This window comes from Dendrobates tinctorius, unplaced genomic scaffold, assembly GCF_039654945.1.
Source record: "Dendrobates tinctorius isolate UK_male_01 unplaced genomic scaffold, ASM3965494v1 ptg000184l, whole genome shotgun sequence".
Lineage (NCBI taxonomy): Eukaryota > Metazoa > Chordata > Amphibia > Anura > Dendrobatidae > Dendrobates > Dendrobates tinctorius.
This window is the reverse complement of record NW_027361851.1, coordinates 17,789,459-17,810,838: the sequence shown is the minus strand read 5'-3', so window position 1 is coordinate 17,810,838 and position 21,380 is coordinate 17,789,459. Positions and strand designations below refer to the sequence as shown.

At 46.0% G+C, this 21,380-nt stretch overlaps 1 protein-coding gene across 2 annotated transcripts in view; it reads right to left on the bottom strand.

Annotated features, from left to right (window-relative positions):
- The window catches only part of ISOC2 (isochorismatase domain containing 2), a 133,991-nt gene that overhangs the window by 42,252 nt on the left and 70,359 nt on the right, over nucleotides 1–21,380 (bottom strand). For both annotated transcript variants that reach the window (XM_073552134.1, XM_073552135.1), the window contains exon 2: nucleotides 20,543–20,683. In XM_073552134.1, the coding sequence (XP_073408235.1) occupies nucleotides 20,543–20,674 (132 nt within the window). In that variant the 5' untranslated portion in view covers nucleotides 20,675–20,683. The remainder of the gene's footprint in view (nucleotides 1–20,542; nucleotides 20,684–21,380) is intronic.

Genomic DNA, 21,380 nt, shown 5'->3' with positions numbered 1-21,380 from the left:
TTGTTGGGGACTGATTTGGGTAGGATGGTTGCATACTATGTCCCTGACACCCCTCCCCAATCTGATAATAATGGTAATGCTAACCCTGATGATAATGATGATGGGAAACTGAATGTGTTACCTGACAATGGTTTATCGAGTAATGATGCATCTGATAACCATTTTTTCCCTAGGAATAATGATGATAGTGATGTAAATATGCCAACTGAACCTGATAACCATTTTTCTGCAAAGGTTGATGTGTCCACAGGTACAGAAGTGCTCAGCTATGTCGCACTGCGGAGTGAGACGGAGACGGCTGAGGAACCCCTAGCAGAGGCAAGCGTCAGTGCTACAGGAAATGTGGAGATGCATGGGGATCGTGAGGAAGGTGATGTCATGCAACTGTCCAGTGCCACCGAGGAAGGTAACTTGCCCATAAGTAGCACTTCTCCTGAAATGTTGGGGGTGGATGGGGAGGAAGAGCCCATAGCAGCGCCGGCTGATGGGTCTGTAGAAATCCCCGGGGAGGCAGCCTTCGTAACTACTGTCACCCGCAGTCAGAGTGCCCGGAAAGCAGGTAGCGCCCTGCCTTCTGGACCCTCCTCTGCCACAGGAGTGACTGAACCAGAGGTGGACCCAGAGCAGGTCCCTGAGGTTCCCAGTGAGGAGGGGACCTTGACGTCACTTCTGGCTGCCTCCAGCCAGGAGTTCCAGGCCGCTCTGCACTCAGATGTGAGCTTGGAGAAATTGAGATACCTCGCCGAGACGCCCACCTCTGTGACTGATAAGGAGAGGATGTTCTGGGAACAAGGAACGTTATACCGGGAGACAGTACCCGGAGAATCCCAAAAGGAGTAGTTGAGGGAAAGACAGCAGGTCGTCCCCTATCAATTCAGGGTTGATCTGCTGCGGATTGCCCATAAGATTCCTCTTGCTGGACACTTGGGGGTCAGCAAAACTAAGGCCCGGCTGTCTCAACACTTCTATTGGCCCAAGATGGGGACAGATGTAACCAATAGGGATGGGCGAATCTACTCGTTAGGACTCGTTACTCTGCGAGTAGTAGGGGACTCGCAGGAGTCGGTACTCTGCGAGTTTCCAAGCGATTACTCGCACAGTAACGAGTCCAATGCAAATACTAGCGTTTTCCAAGCGATCTGTAGCATCGCTTGGAGAACTGATTGACAGGTTGGTCACACTCGTCAAACACAGTGTTTGACAAGTGTGACCAACTTTTTACTACTGAGGCCGCCTATGTAGCATCGGTAGTAAAAGATAAAATGTAAAAAAAAATAAAAAATATTGTTATTCTTACCCTCCAACGTCCCGCGCAGACTTCCCGCCTCTCCACGCATCCGTTCCCAGTAGTCCTTTGCGAAAATGCCCGCGATGATGTCCGTTCTCGCGGGATCGCGATGTCTCGCGGTCATTCGCGATGACGTCGCGCGAATGACCGCGAGACTTCGCGATCCCGCGAGAACGGACGCCATCGCGGGCATTTTCGCAAAGGACTACTGGGAACGGATGCGTGGAGAGGCGGGAAGGCTGCGCGGGACGTCGGAGGGTGAGAATAACAATATTTTTTATTTTTAAATTCTATTTTTTACAGGGATATGGTACCCAAAGCCCGGAGGACAGTCTCCTCTCCTCCGGACCGTGGGTACCATCCGCAATTGTTCTGCTTACTTTCCGCATGGTGTGCACAGCCACATGCGGGAACTAAGCGGAACAAAAAAAATGGCAGCACAGGAATCGCTGCAATACTCGCATCCTCATTCATTAACATTGGACTCGCTAGACTCGCAACGAGTAGCGAGTTTCCGAGTCGGACTCGTTAGAGTCTAGCGAGTCCGAGTATTTCAGGATTCGCCCATCCCTAGTAACCAACTACTGCCGCTCCTGTGTCACCAGTCAAAGAGTGGGGAAGGCGAGGCCTGCTCTTAAGGCTCCCCTGATCCCTTTGCCTGTGATAGAGGAGCTTTTCCAGAGAATTGCGGTGGAGATTTTGGGCCCGCTGGCCGTCCCCAGCAGCTCTGGAAAGCAATACATTCTCACCGTGGTAGACTACGCTGCCCGGTACCCAGAGGCAGCAGCTCTGTCCTCAACCAGGGCGGATAAGGTGGCGGATGCACTGGTGACCATCTTTTCAAGGGTAGGATTTCCCAGGGAGATGCTTACCAATCAAGGGACTCACTTCATGTCTCGCCTAATGGAGGCTCTCTGTAAGAAAATGCAAGTGGCACAGCTGGTATCGAGTGTGTATCACCGACAGACCAATGGCTTGTGTGAACGCTTCAACGGTACCCTCAAACAGATGCTCCGCATGCTGGTTGAGACCCAAGGACGTGACTGGGAGCGGTTCCTCCCACACCTGCTATTCGCTTACTGAGAAGTTCAGCAGGCCTCAACAGGGTTCTCCCCCTTCAAGCTCCTGTACGGCAGGCGAGTCCGTGGACCCCTTGGGTTGGTAAGAGAATCCGGGGAAGATGAGCCGAACCCTACTGAAGTGTCCATCGTGGATTATGTCATGCGCTTCTGTGACAAGATGCAGACCTTGACGCAGTTGGTGCATGACAACATGGTGCAGGCTCAGGCTGACCAAGAGCGGACCTACCAGGTGGGTCAAAAGGAGTGGGTGCTGGTCCCTGTACCAAAGGATAAGCTTCAGGCAACCTGGGAAGGCTCGTACGTCGTCCACCAGCAGCTCAACCTAGTCACCTACGTGGTCACGCTTGACCACGCTCAGGGTAGGCGCAAGGCCTTTCACGTCAACATGATGAAGGCTCATCATGAACGTGAAGCCTGCGTCCTACTGGTCTGCAACCTGCCCGAGGACAAGGAGGAAGACCCCTCCTGGACATGCTGGCCAAAGCCATGGCCAGTGGGTCCATCGAGGACATGGATATAAGCGTCTTGTTAACCATACCCCAGTGGTCGCAGCTGTTGACCACACTGGAACCGGGCCGTGTTCTCCCACCGACCTGGGAGAACGAAGTTAGCGGTCCACGAGGTGGACACCAGGAATCATGCTCCACTATGGCGAACACCTTATCGGATCTCTGAGGAGGTGCAGAAGGTTATGCGCCAAAAGATCGATGAGATGTTGCAGCTGGGGGTGATTCAACGGTCCAAAAGCGCGTGGGCCTCATCTGTAGTTCTCATGCCCAAAAATGATCGGACCACCCGGTTCTGTGTTGACTACAGGGGGCTCAACACCATCACAACCTCTGATGCGTACCCGATGCCACGCATCAAGGATCTGCTTGAGCGGTTGGTGAACGCAAAATACCTATCCATCATGGATTTGAGTCAGGGATACTGGCAGATTCCCCTGAGCCCTGCAGAGCAGGAGAGATCTGCCTTTATCACCCCTTTTGGACTGTACGAGTCCATTGTCAAGCCCTTCGGCATGAAAAATGCCCCTGCCACTTTACAGCAGATGGTCAACCACCTGCTTCAAGGACTGGAGAAGAACACCGTGGCGTACCTGGACGACATTGCCGTCTTCAGTTCCACCTGGGAGGAACACCTTCAGCACCTCCAGGAGGTGCTCAAGCGTATTCTCCAGGCAGGCCTGACCATCAAACCGGGAAAGTGCCAAATGAGAATGAGCAAGGTCCACTACCTGGGTCACCGGGTAGGCGCGGGTTCCATGAGTCCAGAGCCTGAGAAAGTGGATGCAATCGTGTCCTGGCCCACCCCCAGGACCAAGAAACAGGTAATGTCCTTTTTGGGCACTACAGGGTACTATAGGTGGTTCATACAGAACTGTCATGCCCGCTATGTCTGTTATGCCGCTTGACCACTGGAGCAGTGTGCACGTGCACCGAACTGTCATGCCCGCTATATCTGTGATGCCGCTTGACCCCTGGAGCAGTGTGCACGTGCACAGAACTGTCATGCCCGCTATGTCTGTTATGCCGCTTGACCCCTGGAGCAGTGTGCACGCGCGTCTCATCTAATGGCTGTCTGCCAGTGCGCATGTGTGCTTTACCTCATGGCTGCACGCCGTTGCTGGGCAACCACCCATCTCCGCTTTGCCTGCAGCAATCCTCTCTATGATCCTGGAGACTCTGACCATGTGACCTTTCCTATGGTCTAGCACAGTCTGATCCAGCTATCCTCTCTATGGTCCTGGAGAACTCCACCATGTGGTCCTCTCTATGGTCTTGGAGGACTCGCCCATGTGATCCTCTCTATGATCCTGGAGGATCTGAACCGGAAGTCCTCCCCTGGTCCGAACCGGAAGTGCAGGTGCTATGGTGCTATATCTGACCGCCTCTTCCTATGGTCAGGGCCTGAGTATCGTGTTGCTTCCCTGCATGGTTGCTTGGTCTGCTCGGTCGCTCCCTGTATTCTGTGCCCCTGCACTCTACCCTGTCATGCGTCTCTGCACACGCTCTGTGCTTGTACTCTGTCTCTTGTCCCGTGCCATGTCTTGTGTTGTCCTTTGTGCCATGTTTTGTCTCTGCCATGCTTTGACTTGTAGTCCTTCCTATGTTCTCTGCCTTTGCCTGCTTTGCCATGTCTTGCCTTTGCTTTGCTTTGACTTGTAGTCCTTCCTATGTTCTCTGTCTTTGCCTGTTTCGCTATTTCTTGTCTATGCCATGCTTTGCCTTGTGGTTCTTCCGCTTCCCTGTTTCTGCCTGGTCTTCCTTGTTCTGACCTATGGTGCTCTGTTGTGCCTCCTGGCACACGCACCATTTCTGCTCTCTGACCTATGGTGCTCTGTTGTGCCTCCTGGCACACGCACCATTCCAGCTTTCTGACCTATGGTGCTCTGTTGTGCCTCCTGGCACACGCACCATTCCTGCTCTCTGACCTATGGTGCTCTGTTGTGCCTCCTGGCACACGCACCATTCCTGCTCTCTGACCTATGGTGCTCTGTTGTGCCTCCCGGCACACGCACCATTCCTGCTCTCTGACCTATGGTGCTCTTTTGCATATTTCTAGGCTAGTCTCAAGGCTCTGCCTTGACCCGGCTATGGGCTTCAGCCTACGCACCGCTGCTAGCTCTGTCTCTGTACCTGGCTCTGGGCTCTAGCATACGCGCAGCTTCTCTTCTCTTGTACCTGGCTCTGTGCTACTGCCTACGTTCCGCTCCTTGCTCTGTACCTTGCCTCACCTTGCCTTGCTTCTTCGCGTGCCCTTTGCACGCGTCTGGCCTTCCTAGCCTCCTGTCTGTGCCTCAGCCGTGCCCGCCCTAGCCATGCCCCCCTGTTTGTGCCTCAGCCGTGCTCGTCGGCCAGTGACAGCTGTGTCGCCTGCTATGCCTCAGCTGGGTTCGCCTCAGTCTTGCCCATCTGTCTGTGCCGCAGCCCGACCAGCTAGCCAGTGCCCCAGCCGTGCTCTCTGTGCTTCCTTGCACCCACGCTGTCTCTGCACTGTGCATTGCGTGCTCTCTAAAGCACGCGCAGGCTCTAGCCTGCCCCTTGGCATGCCTCCCTGTGCTTCTGTAAAAGTACGCCCGGGTCTTGCCATGTACCCTGTCGTGCCCTCTTGCAGTTACAGGCCCTAGCCTGAACCCTGGCGTGTCTCCTAGCATGCGCAGGCCCTTGCCTTAGCCTGAACCCTGGCGTGTCCCTTGGCACCATGTCCGGAACAAAAGGAAGGTTGCTAAGTTGAAGCCTTGCCCTCCAGCAGTACGACTTTACCATAAAACACAAATAGGGCAGCGAGCATGGAAACGCAGATGGGTTGTCTCACCAGGGCAAACCTGCTGAGGTGCGCATGGCGGAGTACCGAGAGGTCCTGCCTCCATAGTGTACACCAGAAAAGGGAGGTGTCACGATAATGTAAAAATGACGAATGGTTTTCCTTATTAATTCACATGCCTTTCTAGAACTTTCTGCTACCTTCATAGCTGCAGACTCAGGCTTCCCTTCCCCCCTTAAGCATGCTGTTCTCCCTAGCTTCTTCACTCACAGCTTGTAACTCTACACTCTCACTCCTTCCTCTTCCCTCCTACCTCAGGAATGTTAATTAGCCAAGAGCAGTCATTGCCCCAAAAACCTTGTGCTTTTCCTTTGTATATATGGAACATAGTAAAGAGGGCATAACTCGGGCCCAATCAGTGATGGAAATATGAAAATTACATATCTGGAACGTGCTTCGACGGAGCCTCTTAGCCTGGGTTTTTCTAGGCCCCAGAGCAAGCAGAATCTGAGAAATGGATTTCTCCTGAACCAAGGTGAATAAACAGTCCGAGTTTAGAGTCAATAAGACACTAATTTCAAGACAAGATGAGTTATGGTTCTGCCGTTACTCTGCTAGGTTCTCCAGGCAAGTTATGATAACTATAAGTTTTGCTAGCAAATCTGTAACTCTGAGAAAAGGGGAGGGTGGTGGTAACTCAACCCCTTTAGTGATGTCACAGCCAACAAGTATAAGTTACTGCCAGTCAACCCAGCCCTCAGTCACTGCCTGGGAAGCTGTTGCAACAAGACCGTCCGATGCATTTTGATGTGTCGCCCCTCCCCCGCCAGCATGATTAGCCTGGAATGATCTAAGCAACATGTGAGTGTTTCTGTTTTAATCCTCTTTATTTTGTATTTGCTTTGTACATACGTTAATTGTCTCGTATTGTAAAATCTTTTTATACCTTCTGCCCACCTTTTTGGAGTAAAATATAAAATTACTAGTTTCGTTTTTCTCCGTGCTCTATACCGAATTTACACGTGCCTGAAGTTAATTACGCTACTAACTTGGGTTGGCTTCGTACCCCTTTATTAATTTGGAAATATTAATTAAGAAATCGGAGCTGGTGGCAGTGAATTGTTTTCTGGGCTAGGTGGGTAAAGCTGGCAGTGACGGAACGGGTTTTATAAGCTATTGTCTGGCTGCGGCCTGAGCATTTATAATTCCATCGCTGCAGCGTACCTAATAGCCAGTGTACAATAAGTGGCCCATCCGGCGACCAATTATCTTACAGTAGGTGCAGTTCCCTGACTGAGCTTAGGTTAAGGGGGGGCACCAGAGAGCTGCAAGTTCCAAAGCAGAACCAGAAAGTGGGATATACATAAATCCCTGCAGTTAGTGACATATTGTGAAGAGCAGTGGGATAACTACAATAAGCCCCTGCAGTAAATTAATAGGTCAATAGCCTTGTTTGCTGTTTTTTCATCACATTGTTGGTAGCGTTGGGGTAACCAAGATAAGCCCCCCTGCCCATGTGATAGCCGTGTGCTAAACGGCGTAGCGGGAAAAAAAATCAAAATGCCAGAATGATGTTTTATTGGTCGCCGCGATATTGCATTTAAATGCAATAACGGGCAAGCAAAAGAATGTATCTGCACAAAAGTAGTATTAAAAACATCAGCTCGGTGCGCAAAAAATAAGCTCTCACGTAACCCGAGATCTCAAAAACTGGAGAAGCTAAAGGTCTCAGAAAATGGCGCAATTGTTTTTTCTTTAGCAAATTGTGGAATTTTTTTTCACCACTTAGATAAAAAAGAACCTAGACATGTGTGATGATTATGAAGTCGTAATGACCTGGAGAATCATAATGGCAGGTCAGTTTTAGCATTCAGTGAACCTAGCAAAAAAGTCAAAGTGTGTGATTGCACTTTTTTGGGAATTACACCGCACTTGGAATTTTTTTCCCGTTTTCGAGTACACGGCATGCTAAAACCAATGATGTCATTCAAGAGTACAACTTGTCCTGCAAAAAATAAGCCCTAGCATGGCCAAAATGATGGAAAAATAAAAAAAGTTCTGGCTCTGGAAAGAAGGGGAGCGAAAAACGAAAACGCAAAACTGAAAAAAGCTTGAGGAGTTAAAGGTTTAAAATGTAAAACTTGTGGATTTTTTCTTGGTGTGTTCTGATGCCAATGGAGATGTATATATTTTCCTTCTTTTTGCACATGGGGGGCCTAATATAATGAGGTCCTGTAGAAGCGCATCTGCGTGAAACGATCGTCATCCTTCTCATTCCACATGAAACTCTCATGTATGTTTTAAACTGCCTCAATAAAGTGGATTTTTAAAGGGACTGTGAGTGCAACTCCCTTCTCTTTTTCTGTGCACAGAACCTAAAGTTTAATGTGAGGGCGATATGTCGCCTCTCTGGAGATGTCTGTATGGATATTACATTTTCCCTATAACACTAAACAAGCCCAACTTTTCAAACCTCATCATATGAGAGAGGCCTTCAATCCCTTTTAATAACAGTTATAATAGCCAAATTGATACAAAAATGAAAACGGTTAAACTTAACTAATTTTGAGAGGCTGAAAGCAAATATAAAGCTTAACCCCTTTACACCTCCAAGCATGTTTTCACCTTCAAAACCAGGCCAAATTTTACAATTCTGACTAATGTCACTTTCTGTAGTAATAACTCTGGAATGCTTCAACGGATCCCACTGTTTCTCTTGTTTTTCGTGACATATTTTGCTTCATGATTAAGGTAAAATATGTACAATATGACTTGTGTTTATTTGCGAAAAATCGGAAATTTGGCAAAAAATAGAACTAGATTTACCGGTAATTTGGTTTCTAATAAACTACCATGACAGCTCACCGAAGGAAGTCAACCCTTGCCTAATAGGGACAGGAAACTCAAAGAGGTCAAAAAGCCCCTCCCACATCCTCTCCTCAGTGTTATTATAAAGGACCACAGAAGTATGAATGCTTCAAATTATATTTTATTTTCCTTGTCTGAATAATGAAAAAATTAATAAGCAAGGGGGGAGAGGATTACCTGTGCTGTCGTGGAGCATTATTAGTCAGTCTAATTCCATTTTCTCTAACAACCTCCCATGACAACACACAGGAGAAATACCAAAGAGTAATGTTAGGAAGGGATAATAGCCTGGAGGACTTTTCTCCCAAAGGCTAAGTCTTTAACAGATACTAAGTTTAGTTTGTAATGCCTGGAGAATGTATGGACTGAAGACCAGGTAGCAGCTCTGCATATCTGCTCGATGAAAGCGCTGGCTTTCTGAGCCCAGGAAACCGATACCGCTCTGGTAGAGTCAGTCGTGAATTTCTCTGGAGGTGAAAGGCTCTAGATTTGGTATGTCTCAGTGATTGCTCTCTTGATCCAGTAGGTGATTGTGGATATGGAGGTTTTCTTCCCCTTATTCTGACCCTGAAGATGGATGAATAGATTCTGGACTTTCCTACACTTCTCCGTTTCCTGGAGATAGTGATGAACTATTCTCTGTACGTCCAGAACGTGGAACTCTTAATCCAAGGAAGGATTATTTCCTGGGACCTGTGGAACTCCAAAACCACCTTAGGTAGGAATGATGGGTCTAGTCAAAGAATAAGTTGGTCCTCCAGGATTCTCATGTAGGGCTCCTTAATTGAGAGAGCCTGTAATTCGCCCACTCTCCTGGCTGTAATTATGGCTACAAGAAAAGCTGTTTTCCAGGAAAGTTTGTCCAAATTTATAGATGATAAAGGCTCAAATAGGTGGTAGTATGAGCCCTTTAAGGTCAATATTGAGGTGCCAGGAAGTGACTAGATTTGTAATTCAAGGACGTAGGCGAGATGCTGCGGTTATAAATCAATTTACCTAGCGGTGGTTGGCTACGGTCTGGTCAAAAAAAGAACTTAGAGCCGCCACCTGGACCCTGAGTGTACTAGGCTTGAGACCCTTCTCTAGACCTTCTTGGTGGAAATCCAGGATCCGTGCGATATTTGGTTGACACAAGTCTGGTTGTTCAGATGCACTCCATGAGATGAAGGTCTTCCATATCTTCTCATATATTGTGTTTGTCACTAGTTTCCTACTTCTCTGCAGCATTCTAATAACTCCATCTGACAGACCCCTGGTTTTCAAGATTGAGAATTGAGAAGCCAGGCAGTCAGGTGTAGCTTCTTGGGATCCAGATGATGATTTGGTCCCTGGTGAAGCAGACTTCTCATTGGGGTCTGTCTAGTTGGTTAGAGTACCAAACCAACTTCTTTTGGGCCAGAATGGTGCCACTAGAATCACTTTTGCCTTTTCGGATCTTACTTTTTGTAGGACCCTTGGTAGGCTTGGCACTGGAGCAAAGGCATATGCCAGTTTCCATCGGTGAGCTAACGCGTCCACCCCAAAGCAAGGATTGTCTGGATCAAGTGAAAAATATTTAGCCACCTTCGAGTTCTGACCACTTGCAAAAAGGTCTACTTCTGGAAGACCACACCTTCCGGTTTTTGGATTTCCTGGTATTAGACTTTAGCTCGTCCCTGACCAGATTCTGTCTCTCCCATCTGTTAGTTCTGCTATTGACCAGCATGGACCTTTTGCTCTCTCCTGACTCTGTGTTTTGGATTTCCCCTTTGTACTGCGTTATTCTCTGTTATCGACTCAGCTCTCTGACTATTCCGCTGCCACCTAGTGGTTGCTTTGCTGTATTACTGCTTGTCTCTTTCATTGCAGGATTCAGCTCATTCTCCACTATGCTGCCATCTAGTGGAGTTTTGTGTTACTCTGTAGTAACCCTCAGTATTATAGCGTGACACTGCCATTGTTGTGCCCAGTACATGGAAGTGCCCGTACAATGTGCTCAGATCATGCTTCTGGAGACACGCATCCGTAAATTAGGCGGGCTTTCATTGCTACAGAAATGCCAAACATGTGGTTGGGTTGGGAACTGTCATGACTCTGGACCGGATGATTCCACCTCTATCCGTGCAACAGATTAAGTGCAACAGGATAAAGTGTTTTGCAGTTAGACAATGCATTGAAGCTGATGTTCCTCTCTTCTCTTCTTCACACAGGTATTTCATTCCATCATCCATGTATGCTGTCTGACAAGTGTGAACTGCATCATATAGTGCCAGATATTTTTATGGTATTTCATTCCATCATCCATGTATGCTGTCTGACAAGTGTGAACTGCATCATATAGTGCCAGATATTTTTATGGTATTTCATTCCATCACTCCTGTGGTGGGTCTTTATTTTTTATCTATTTGGTTTCTGCTTTGAAGTGTAGAAAGGTGTTTTTTTTTTTTTCTCCCTTTCTCAGTTTGATGGCCTTGTCCAGCGTTAGTTATTTACCCTGCATAGTAATGCCTGCTCTGGCCTTGTGCTAATTGGTTAATTACTGATTGTGGCCTTTTGGTGGCTGAAGCTAGCAGACATTTCATTTCATATATATTTAGCTCTGGCTGGGATAGCACGCGTGCGGGCTTACGCGTGCAACAGATTAAGTGCAACAGGATAAAGTGTTTTGCAGTTAGACAATGCAGTTGGACAGGGCAGGAGACAGGTAAGGTGCATAAGTTTTTCATGCACGCTTGCTTCTTGGTCAGTCGTACTACGTATGCATTGATCATATTAACCTGCTGCTTATTTGTCTTCACTTCTGCTTTTTAACAACTCGCCTGCCCTTTTACACATTCTGTGCACTCTCTGCATATCCACCCCTCCCTTTTCCCCTCTCCCATGTTTAACTCTGAGGCTCTATTGACATTTCTTACCCACACCAAACCATCCAAAACCTCCATGCAGCACTCAAAACGTTCATACAAATCATCCCACCACCTGCTTTTTCTGTTTTTTCTCCTTTTAATAGTTGCAGGTGACATCTCCCCCAACCCTGGGCCTCCCTCCACCAGCATACATTACTCTCCTCCAGCTGCATATAGAAACCCTGCTAATCTTATTAACATTCAGTGCATGCCTTCTCCTCTCACTTTCCAATGTGCTCTCTGGAATGCACGGTCTGTGTGTAACAAACTGACTTACATTCACGATCTTTTTCTCTTTAATTCCCTTAACCTTCTGGCTATTACAGAAACCTGGATCCAGCATTCAGACACCACCGCTGCTGCCTCTCTCTCGTTTGGTGGGCTGAAATTTTCACATACCCCCAGACCTGAGAACAGACAGGGTGGAGGTGTTGGTTTGCTCCTTTCATCACAATGTGCTTTCCAGGTCATCCCCCCGGTTCCATCACTTACATTTCCTTCCTTTGAAGTCCACGCCGTCAGACTCTTTAAGCCCTTCTCCTTACGAGTGGCGGTCGTTTATCGCCCTCCAGGCTCCTCCCGCCAGTTTCTAGACCACTTCACCACCTGGCTTACTCACTTTCTGTCCTGTGACATCCCCACCCTCATCATGGGAGACTTTAACATCCCCATCAATGATCCGCTCTCCCAGTCTGCCTCTCATCTTCTTTCTCTAACTTCTTCATTCGGCCTCTCACAGTTTACGTATTCTCCTACACATGAGGACGGGAATACTCTGGACCTGGTTTTCTCCCGTCCCGGCTCGCTGCACGACTTTACTAATTCACCTCTCCCGCTCTCGGACCACAACCTTCTTTCCTTCTCTGTCAAGAATTGTCTCCTCACCCGGGACACCCCCACTTACCACACTTATCGGAATACACGTACCATTAATACCCAACAGCTTAGGGACAATCTCCACACATCTTTAGCCCCCATCTCCACCCTCTCCTGTCCAGACATAGCATTGTCACACTTCAATAATACACTGAAGAATGCCCTAGATGAAGCAGCACCTTCTATACGCAGAAAGACCCGACACAGACAAAGGCAGCCCTGGCACACAACGCAAACACGCTCTCTTCAGCACTGCTCGAGGTGTGCAGAGCGGCAGTGGAGAAAATCTCTCTTAGCAGAAGACTTCATCCACTATAAGTTCATGCTCAAAACCTATAACTCTGCCCTTCATCTGGCCAAACAATCCTACTTCACCACCCTCATCACCTCACTATCCAACAACCCAAGACGACTTTTTGAAACCTTAAACTCCCTCCTGAAACCTAAAGTACAGGCCCCCATCACCAACCTCAGCGGTGAGGATCTGGCCACTTATTTCCTAGAAAAAATCAACCACATCCATCAGGATATCTCAGCCCTATCTCCTCAGTGCCTGGATCCCCTTCTCTGCCGCACCTCAAGCTCACTAGACATCTTTGAGCCTGTTTCAGAAGAAGAAGTTTCCAAGCTCCTCGCTTCTGCTCGGCCTACAACCTGCAACAGTGACCCTATTCCTTCACAGCTCCTGCAGTCTCTCTCACCAGTGGTCACCACTCACCTGACTAAAATATTTAACCTCTCTCTTTCTTCAGGTATATTTCCCTCCTCATTTAAACATGCCATCATAACCCCTTTACTTAAAAAGCCATCCCTGGACCAGAACTGCACTGCTAACTACAGACCTGTCTCTAACCTTCCCTTCATCTCTAAACTCCTGGAACGCCTGGTCCACTCCCGTCTAATCCGCTATCTCTCAGATAACTCTCTTCTCGACCCCTTACAATCTGGTTTCCGCTCTTTACACTCTACTGAAACTGCCCTCACTAAAGTCTCTAATGATTTAATAACAGCTAAATCGAAAGGTCATTGCTCCCTGCTGATTCTCCTGGATCTCTCTGCCGCATTTGACACTGTGGATCACCAGCTCCTCCTCACTATGCTCCGCTCTATAGGCCTCAAGGACACAGCCCTCTCCTGGTTCTCCTCCTACCTCTCTGACCGCTCCTTCACTGTATCTTTTTCCGGCTCCTCTTCCTCTTCTCGTCCCCTTACTATCGGGGTCCCGCAGGGCTCAGTCCTAGGCCCCCTCCTCTTCTCTTTATACACTGCCCCTATTGGACAAACAATCAGCAGATTTGGGTTCCAGTATCATCTCTATGCTGATGACACCCAATTATACACTTCTTCCCCTGACATCACCCCTACCCTAATTCAAAATACCAAGGACTGTCTGTCTGCTGTCTCTAGTATCATGTCCTCCCTCTATCTGAAACTAAATCTCTCTAAAACTGAACTTCTTGTGTTTCTCCCCTCTACTAACCTCACTCTACCTAACATCGAAATAACCCTGGAGGGTTCAACCATAACTCCCAAGCAGCATGCCCGCTGTCTTGGGGTCATATTCGACACTGAACTTTCCTTTACTCCGTACATCCGATCACTCAGTCGCTCTTGTCACCTGCATCTTAAAAACATCTCCAGAATCCGACCTTTTCTCACCTTTGAAACTGCTAAGACTCTTACTGTCGCTCTTATTCATTCTCGTCTGGACTACTGCAACTCTCTTCTGATCGGTCTCCCTCTTACCAAACTTTCTCCTCTCCAATCCATCTTGAATGCGGCAGCCAGGGTCATATTTCTGTCCAGCCGCTTCACCGATGCCTCCATCTTATGCCAGTCATTACACTGGCTACCTATTCGCTACAGGGTCCAGTATAAACTCATCTCTCTCACCCATAAAGCTCTCCACTGTTCTGCACCGCCTTATATCTCCTCTCTCATCTCTGTCTATCGCCCTACACGTGCCCTCCGTTCTACAAATGACCTAAGACTAACATCCCCCGTAATCCGAACCTCGCACCTCCGTCTCCAAGACTTCTCTCGTGCTGCTCCAGCTCTCTGGAATGCACTTCCCCAGACGATCAGACTGATACCTAGCCCTGACCTATTCAAGCGCGCTTTGAAAACCCATCTCTTCAAAGAAGCCTATCACATCAACTACTCAGCAAGCTAACTTTGCCCCTCCTTCCAAATATTATTCTGAATCTGCACCCTACTATTCATCTGTCTCCACACCCTTCATGCACATAACTGCACTTGATACTTGTCTATTGCACTTAAACACACGGGCTGATGACCGGATCATGCAGCTTTATATGAAAATCCCTATTATAATTGCCAGACCTGAATTAACAAGCATTTCTCACCTACTGTGTCCCCCCATTTCCTTGTAGATTGTAAGCTTGCGAGCAGGGACCTCACTCCTAATGTCATTGTTTGAATTGTCTTAACTTGTATTGAATTTATTGTCTGTACATGTCCCCGCTTAATTGTAAAGTGCTGCGGAATATGTTGGCGCTATATAAATAAAAATTATTATTATTATTATTATTATTATTATTATTATCCTGGTCAGGTCAGGGTTAATTCAGTCCGCCTCTCTTTGGTTTTGGGGCAGCTATTTAAAGTTGGCAGTACCTGGATTTAGTGTCGGCGATACTTCCGTATACTCGGTTAGTGGTTGCTGTCCCAGGTGACTCGTCCTTAAGCGTGTGCCTCTGTGCTTGTGTGCCTTGCGGTGTATGATTCAGTTTGTCCCCTGACTTCTGCCTCTGTATCCTGCTCTTGTACTGCTCTGTCTCTCCTGGTTATCTGACCCCCTTGGCTTGTCCCCATTTACTCTTTGTCTTGTCCCTAGGTACTGCGCGTTCGTCTGGCTTCTGACTCTCAGCTCTCCTTGACCACGTTTACTGTCTTTGCCCTGTGCTCTGCGTGCTCAGTGTCCTTCCCTGCACTCACGTGCGATGGCTCCGCCCCCTGTTCACGTGATTGCTTAGTGCCAGGTCCTGGGTTCACTACACTAGTCTCAGGTCCTTGTGCACTGCGTGCCTTCTGCCTGCAGCCCTTGCGCTCATTCACGCGCCCCCCTGATAGCACCCCCTAGGGAGCACCAGTGACACATTAGGTGTCATTACAGGAACATTTTACATAACATATTGGATCACATTTGTCCTCTGACTTACATTGAGCACTTACTTTGGGGTTTCCACCTAAATCTCTGAATGGCACCATTCAGATGAAAGTCCCGAGAGATCCATTCACTATAATGAGGATATAATAAAAATATATGACAAAAATTGATATGGCAGGGGAGATGTGCACTAATAGTATCAAAATCAAATAGATTATATGCCCCTGTTCAATGAATGGGACCAAATGTGGACAGATTGCGAATGAATACAATAAAAGGGGGGGAAGAACCAAAATTACAATCACTGAGTCTACAGTCATGGCCAAAAGTTTTGAGAATGACACAAATATTATATTTTCACATGATCTGCTGGCCTCTGGTTTTTATGTGTGTTTGTCAGATGTTTTTATCACATACAGAAATATAATTGCAATCATATTATGAGTAGCAAAAGGTTATATTGACAGTTAGAATGAGTTAATGCAGCAAGTCAATATTTGCAGTGTTGACCCTTCTTCTTCAGGACCTCAGCAATTCTCCCTGGCATGCTCTCAATCAACTTCTGGATCAAATTCTGACTGATAGCAGTCCATTCTTGCAAAATCAATGCTTTTATTTTGTCTGAATTTGAAGGTTTTTGTTTGTCCACCCGTCTCTTGATGATTGACCACAAGTTCTCAATGGGATTAAGATCTGGGGAGTTTCCAGGCCATGGTCCCAAAATCTCTATGTTTTGTTCCCTGAGCCATTTAGTTATCACCTTTGCTTTATGGCAAGGTGCTCCATCATGTTGAAAAAGGCATTGTTGATCGCCAAACTGCTCTTGGACGGTTGGGAGAAGTTGCTCTTGGAGGACATTCTGGTACCATTCTTTATTCATGGCTGGTGTTTTTAGGCAAGACAGAGAGAGAGCCCATTCCCTTGGCTGAGAAGCAACACCACACATGAATGGTTTCAGGATGCTTGACAGTTGGCATGAGACAAGACTGGTGGTAGCGCTCACCTGGTCTTCTCCGAATAAGCCGTTTTCCAGATGTCCCAAACAATCGAAAAGGGGATTCATCAGAGAAAATGACTTTACTACAGTCCTCAGCAGTCCAGACCCTGTACCTCTTGCAGAATATCAGTCTGTCCATGATGTTTTTCCTGGAGAGAAGTGGCTTCTTTGCTGCCCTCCTTGAGACCAGGCCTTGCTCCAAGAGTCTCCACCTCACAGCACGTGCAGATGCACTCACACCTGCCTGCTGCCATTCCTGAGCAAGCTCTGCACTGCTGGTAGCCCGATCCCGCAGCTGAAACACTTTTAAGAGACGGTCCTGGCGCTTGCTGGTCTTTCTTGGGCGCCCTGGAGCCTTTTTGGCAACAAGGGAACCTCTCTCCTTGAAGTTCTTGATGATGCGATAGATTGTTGACTGAGGTGCAATCTTTCTAGCTGCGATACTCTTCCCTGTTAGGCCATTTTTGTGCAGTGCAATGATGACTGCACGTGTTTCTTTAGAGATAACCATGGTTAACAGAAGAGAAACAATGATGCCAAGCACCAGCCTCCTTTTAAAGTGTCCAGTGGTGTCATTCTTAGGCCTCTTTCACACTTCAGTTTTTTGCATCAGTCAAAATCCGCCAAAAGGACGGATGCTGGATCCGTTTTAGAAGTGATGACAACGGATGCCACCCATCCGTTTTTCTGACGGATCCGCAAAATGAAGAATTTTAAAGGGATCGCAGCCTGGAAAAGGAGAGAGAGAGAGAGAGAGATTTTTTTTTTGTCCGCCACCCAGAAAGAATTTTGCGTTAAATGAGTGTCTGGAGGATCTGCCAGAAAAAAAAACGTTGCAAGCTCCGTTTTGAAATCTATGAGGATGGTGACGGACAGCAACTTTTGGCGGATCCTCAAAAAAAACGGATGCAACGGACAGCAATCCGTCACAATCCGCCATTAATGAAAGTCAATGGAGAAAAAAAACGGATCCTCAAAAGAAAATTGAGGATCCGTTTTTTTCAAAACCTGGCGGATTGTGACTGATTGTAAAAAACTGAAGTGTGAAAGAGGCCTTACTTAATCATGACAGATTGATATCCAGCCCTGTCCTCATCAACACCCACACCTGTGTTAATGGAGCAATCACTGAAACGATGTTAGCTGGTCCTTTTAAGGCAGGGCTGCAATGATGTTGAAATGTGTTTTAGGGGATAAAGTTAATTTTCTAGGCAAATATTGACTTTGCAAGTAATTGCTGTTAAGCTGATCACTCTTTATAACATTCTGGAGTATATGCAAATTGCCATTAGAAAAAATGAAGCAGTAGACTTTGCAAAAATTAATATTTGTGTCATTCTCAAAACTTTTGGCCATGACTGTATATGTGTTAAAGTGCAAATCTTTATTGATCAAATGAACAAGTTCAAGTGGATGAAGCTAAAAGGTGGATAAAAACACAGCTCTGCATTACTAGGGGTAGGTATGACCAAATATGTTAATACATATCTAATTAGCATATAGTTAAATACACCGCCATGTAAAGGATCCACATTACAGTGTTCAAACAATACATAGTTAGATGCAAGCAGATTCCAATATAAAAATGAAGAGCATATACAGAATAGGGCTAAGCAACAGCAATGTGAACAAGACTTGGGTATGATCAGTTTATGATCTATTAGTATACCCAAGTCTTGTTCACATTGCTGTTGCTTAGCCCTATTCCTCCCATTCTGTATATGCTCTTCATTCATATAATGGGATCTGCTTACATATCACTAAGTATTGTTTGTACACTGTTATGTGGATCCTTTACAAGGCGGTGTATTTAACTATATGCTAATTAGCTATGTATTAACATATTTGGTCGTACCTACCCGTAGCACTGCAGGGCTGTGTTTTTATCTGCCTCTTAGCTTCGGCCACTTGAACTTGTTCATTTGATCAATAAAGATTATATGCACTATTAACACATATGGACTCAATTATTGTAATTTTGGTTCTCTCCCTCCCCCCCTTTTACTATAATGAGGATGCAGAGCTACTCTGGACTCTATCTGGCCTCTGTTCACCGTTGTCCATCTTGTCAGAAGCACGCAAAACTATATCCGACTGCGCTTTTATGTGCCTAAAGAGACGGACACCGCCAGATCATAGCCAGCTGGCATCCACAGTGCCTCCATCTGTCTCATTATAGGGAATCTTCCGCCAGGGGTTCCATCTGAATCAAGTAGTTCAGAGAGTTACACAGAAACCCCATTGTAAGCACTCAGCGTAGAGCACAGGATAAATGTGAACCAAGCCTTACTGTGATCTTTGGGAAGCAGAATGAAAAATTCAACAGCAAAAATTCAATTGGCTTTATTTATTTTTTATGGTATTCCTTGTGCAGTATAAGTGATTAGACGACTTTATTCTTTGGGTCGGTGTGATTACAGAGATACCCGATTTATTTTTTTTTATGTTTGGCACACTAAAAGATGCCTTTTTTGTTGCAAAAAGTAGTTTTTGCTACGCCATATTTTGAGAGTTTTTAATTTCTCCATATTTCTGCTGACAGAGTCATGTGAGGTCTTGTGTTTTGGCGGGATGAGATTAGGTTTTTATTGGTATCATTTTTGGGACAAGACTTTTTTTTATCACTTTCTATTCTGATTTTTGAGAGGCAGAATGAACAAAAACCAACAATTCAGAGATTGTTCTTTTTTTTGGGGGGAGGGGGAGTTATACCGAAATCATTATACATGTAATCATTATTTTATGTTTGGCTGCTGTCACACACTATAAAACGCTTTTTGTTGCACATCGCCATATTTTGAGAGCTATAATTTTTCCATATTTTGTCCGACAGAGTTATGTGAGAGCTTGTTTTTTGAGGGATGAGTTGACCTTTTCATTGGTACCATTTTCGGGCACATCACATTTTTTGATCGCTTTCTATTCCAATTTTTGGGAGGCAGAATTAACTAAAACCAGCAATTCAGGAATTGTCTTTTGTTTTGTTTTTATGTCGTTACACATGTGGTAGAATTAAAGGCAGCTTTATTCTTTTGGTTAGTACGATTACAACGATATCACACATATATCTTTTTTCATATTTTGTCGCTTTTGCACAAAAACTATTTTACAGAAAAAAATATATTTTTGCATCGCTTTATTCTGAGAGCTATTTTTTTTAATTTTTTCTCTGTAAGGTTGGTTTCACACTAGCGTTTTTCAGCACAGCGCATCGTCCTTATCCCCTATCTTTAACATGGGGGCGCATGATCTAGCGTTTGCATGCGTTTGTATGCGTTTTCGTGAGCATGCTTTTTTTGTGGTGTGCACCCAGGCGCGCCGGACGCAGCCTGTTGCATTTTTGGTCCGTCCAACCTGTCTCAAAAAAACGCATGCGTGCGCACGGAATGCGACAAAATAACACATTACAGCTTATGGGAACGCAGACGTGCGCATGAACATGCGCACGTCAGTGTTTAAAATCGCATGCGTTTTAAGAGTCAATATGGCTACAAACTGGTTAAAATGCATGCACATAAAATAAGCAAACGCATGCAAAACGATTGATGCGTTTTTGTATGCGTTTGGACTGCGCACGCAGCCCAGCGCAAAAAAACGCTAGTGTGAAAGTAGCCTTAGAGTTGTATGGCAGCTAGCTTTTTGTGGGACAAGATGACGTTTCAGCGATACTATTGTTATTTACATTTGTCTTTTTTATCGCCCTTTGTTCCAATTTTTGTTCGGCGGCATGAGGAAAAAGCATACTTTTTTGCCCAGTCTTTTATTTATTTTATTTACAGTCGCGCCAGGTCTTCTGATGCGAGAACAGTCCATGATTTATGGATGTGTGAAACCGGCCTAAGATGTCAGAATCACAAGTTAGTGGTCAGAGCCAGATCTCTCAGTTATCATAGTGAGAAGCTGGATGGCATGGCTGTCTGGAATAAAAGAACCACTCCTGCCATCAAAGTTTTTATCCTCTTATCATAGTGCTCTCATCATACTATATGGCACGGTGTACTTACAATTGCTCATTTTGCCTTACTACTCAGTTAATTCTTCTCTTTCTTATGTAGAAACAGATAAAAATGTTGAAAGGAGAAGTGCTTCTTTAAGCACAACTAATCAATTTTTTTATTACTTACATTTTTTTTACATTATTTTTTTTACCTGGAGTATTCGTGCCGACACAGACACAATCTGATTAAAGAAGGATATATTATGGCGGAATTTCTCTTGCATGTCACATAAAAATAGGACACTTGAGTGTTGGCCCAGCTTTCCTATACGACTCAGTGACATTTTCTTTATCTAAAAAAAGTATTAAAATAGAGAGATTTATAGATTAATAAACATACAGTATATCACAAAAATGAGTACACCCCTTACAGTTTTGTAAATATTTTATTATATCTTTTCATGGGACAACACTTAAGAAATGACACTTTGATACAATGTAAAGTAGTCAGTGTACAGCTGGTGTAAATTTGGTATGCCCTCTAAATTACTCAACACTCAGCCATTAAGGCTGTGTGCACACGCTGCGGATTTTGCTGCGGTTCCGCAGCGGTTTTGGCCGCTGCGGACCCGCAGCAGTTTTTGCTGCGGTGTACAGTACCATGATTCCCTATGGGAATCAAAAACCGCAATGCAGATGGTGCGGAATTTTCCGCGCGGATTATCTGCGGTTTTCAATCCGCAGAACGATTTGATATGTCAATTCTTTCTGCGGATTCCCCTGCGGTTTGCCATCTCCTCCATTGAGGAGATGAAAAACCACAGGGCAAAACCGCAGAGCAATCCGCAGGTAAAACCGCAGGTATTTTGACCTGCGGTTTCACCTGCGGATTTTACAAAATCCGCGCGGATGAATCCGCACCTAATCCGCAGCGTGTGCACACAGCCTTAGGTCTAAACCGCTGGCAACAAAAGTCAGTAAACCCCCAAGTGAAAAAGGCAAAACTGTACCCAAAGTGTCAATATTTTGTTTGTCCACCTTTATTTTCAA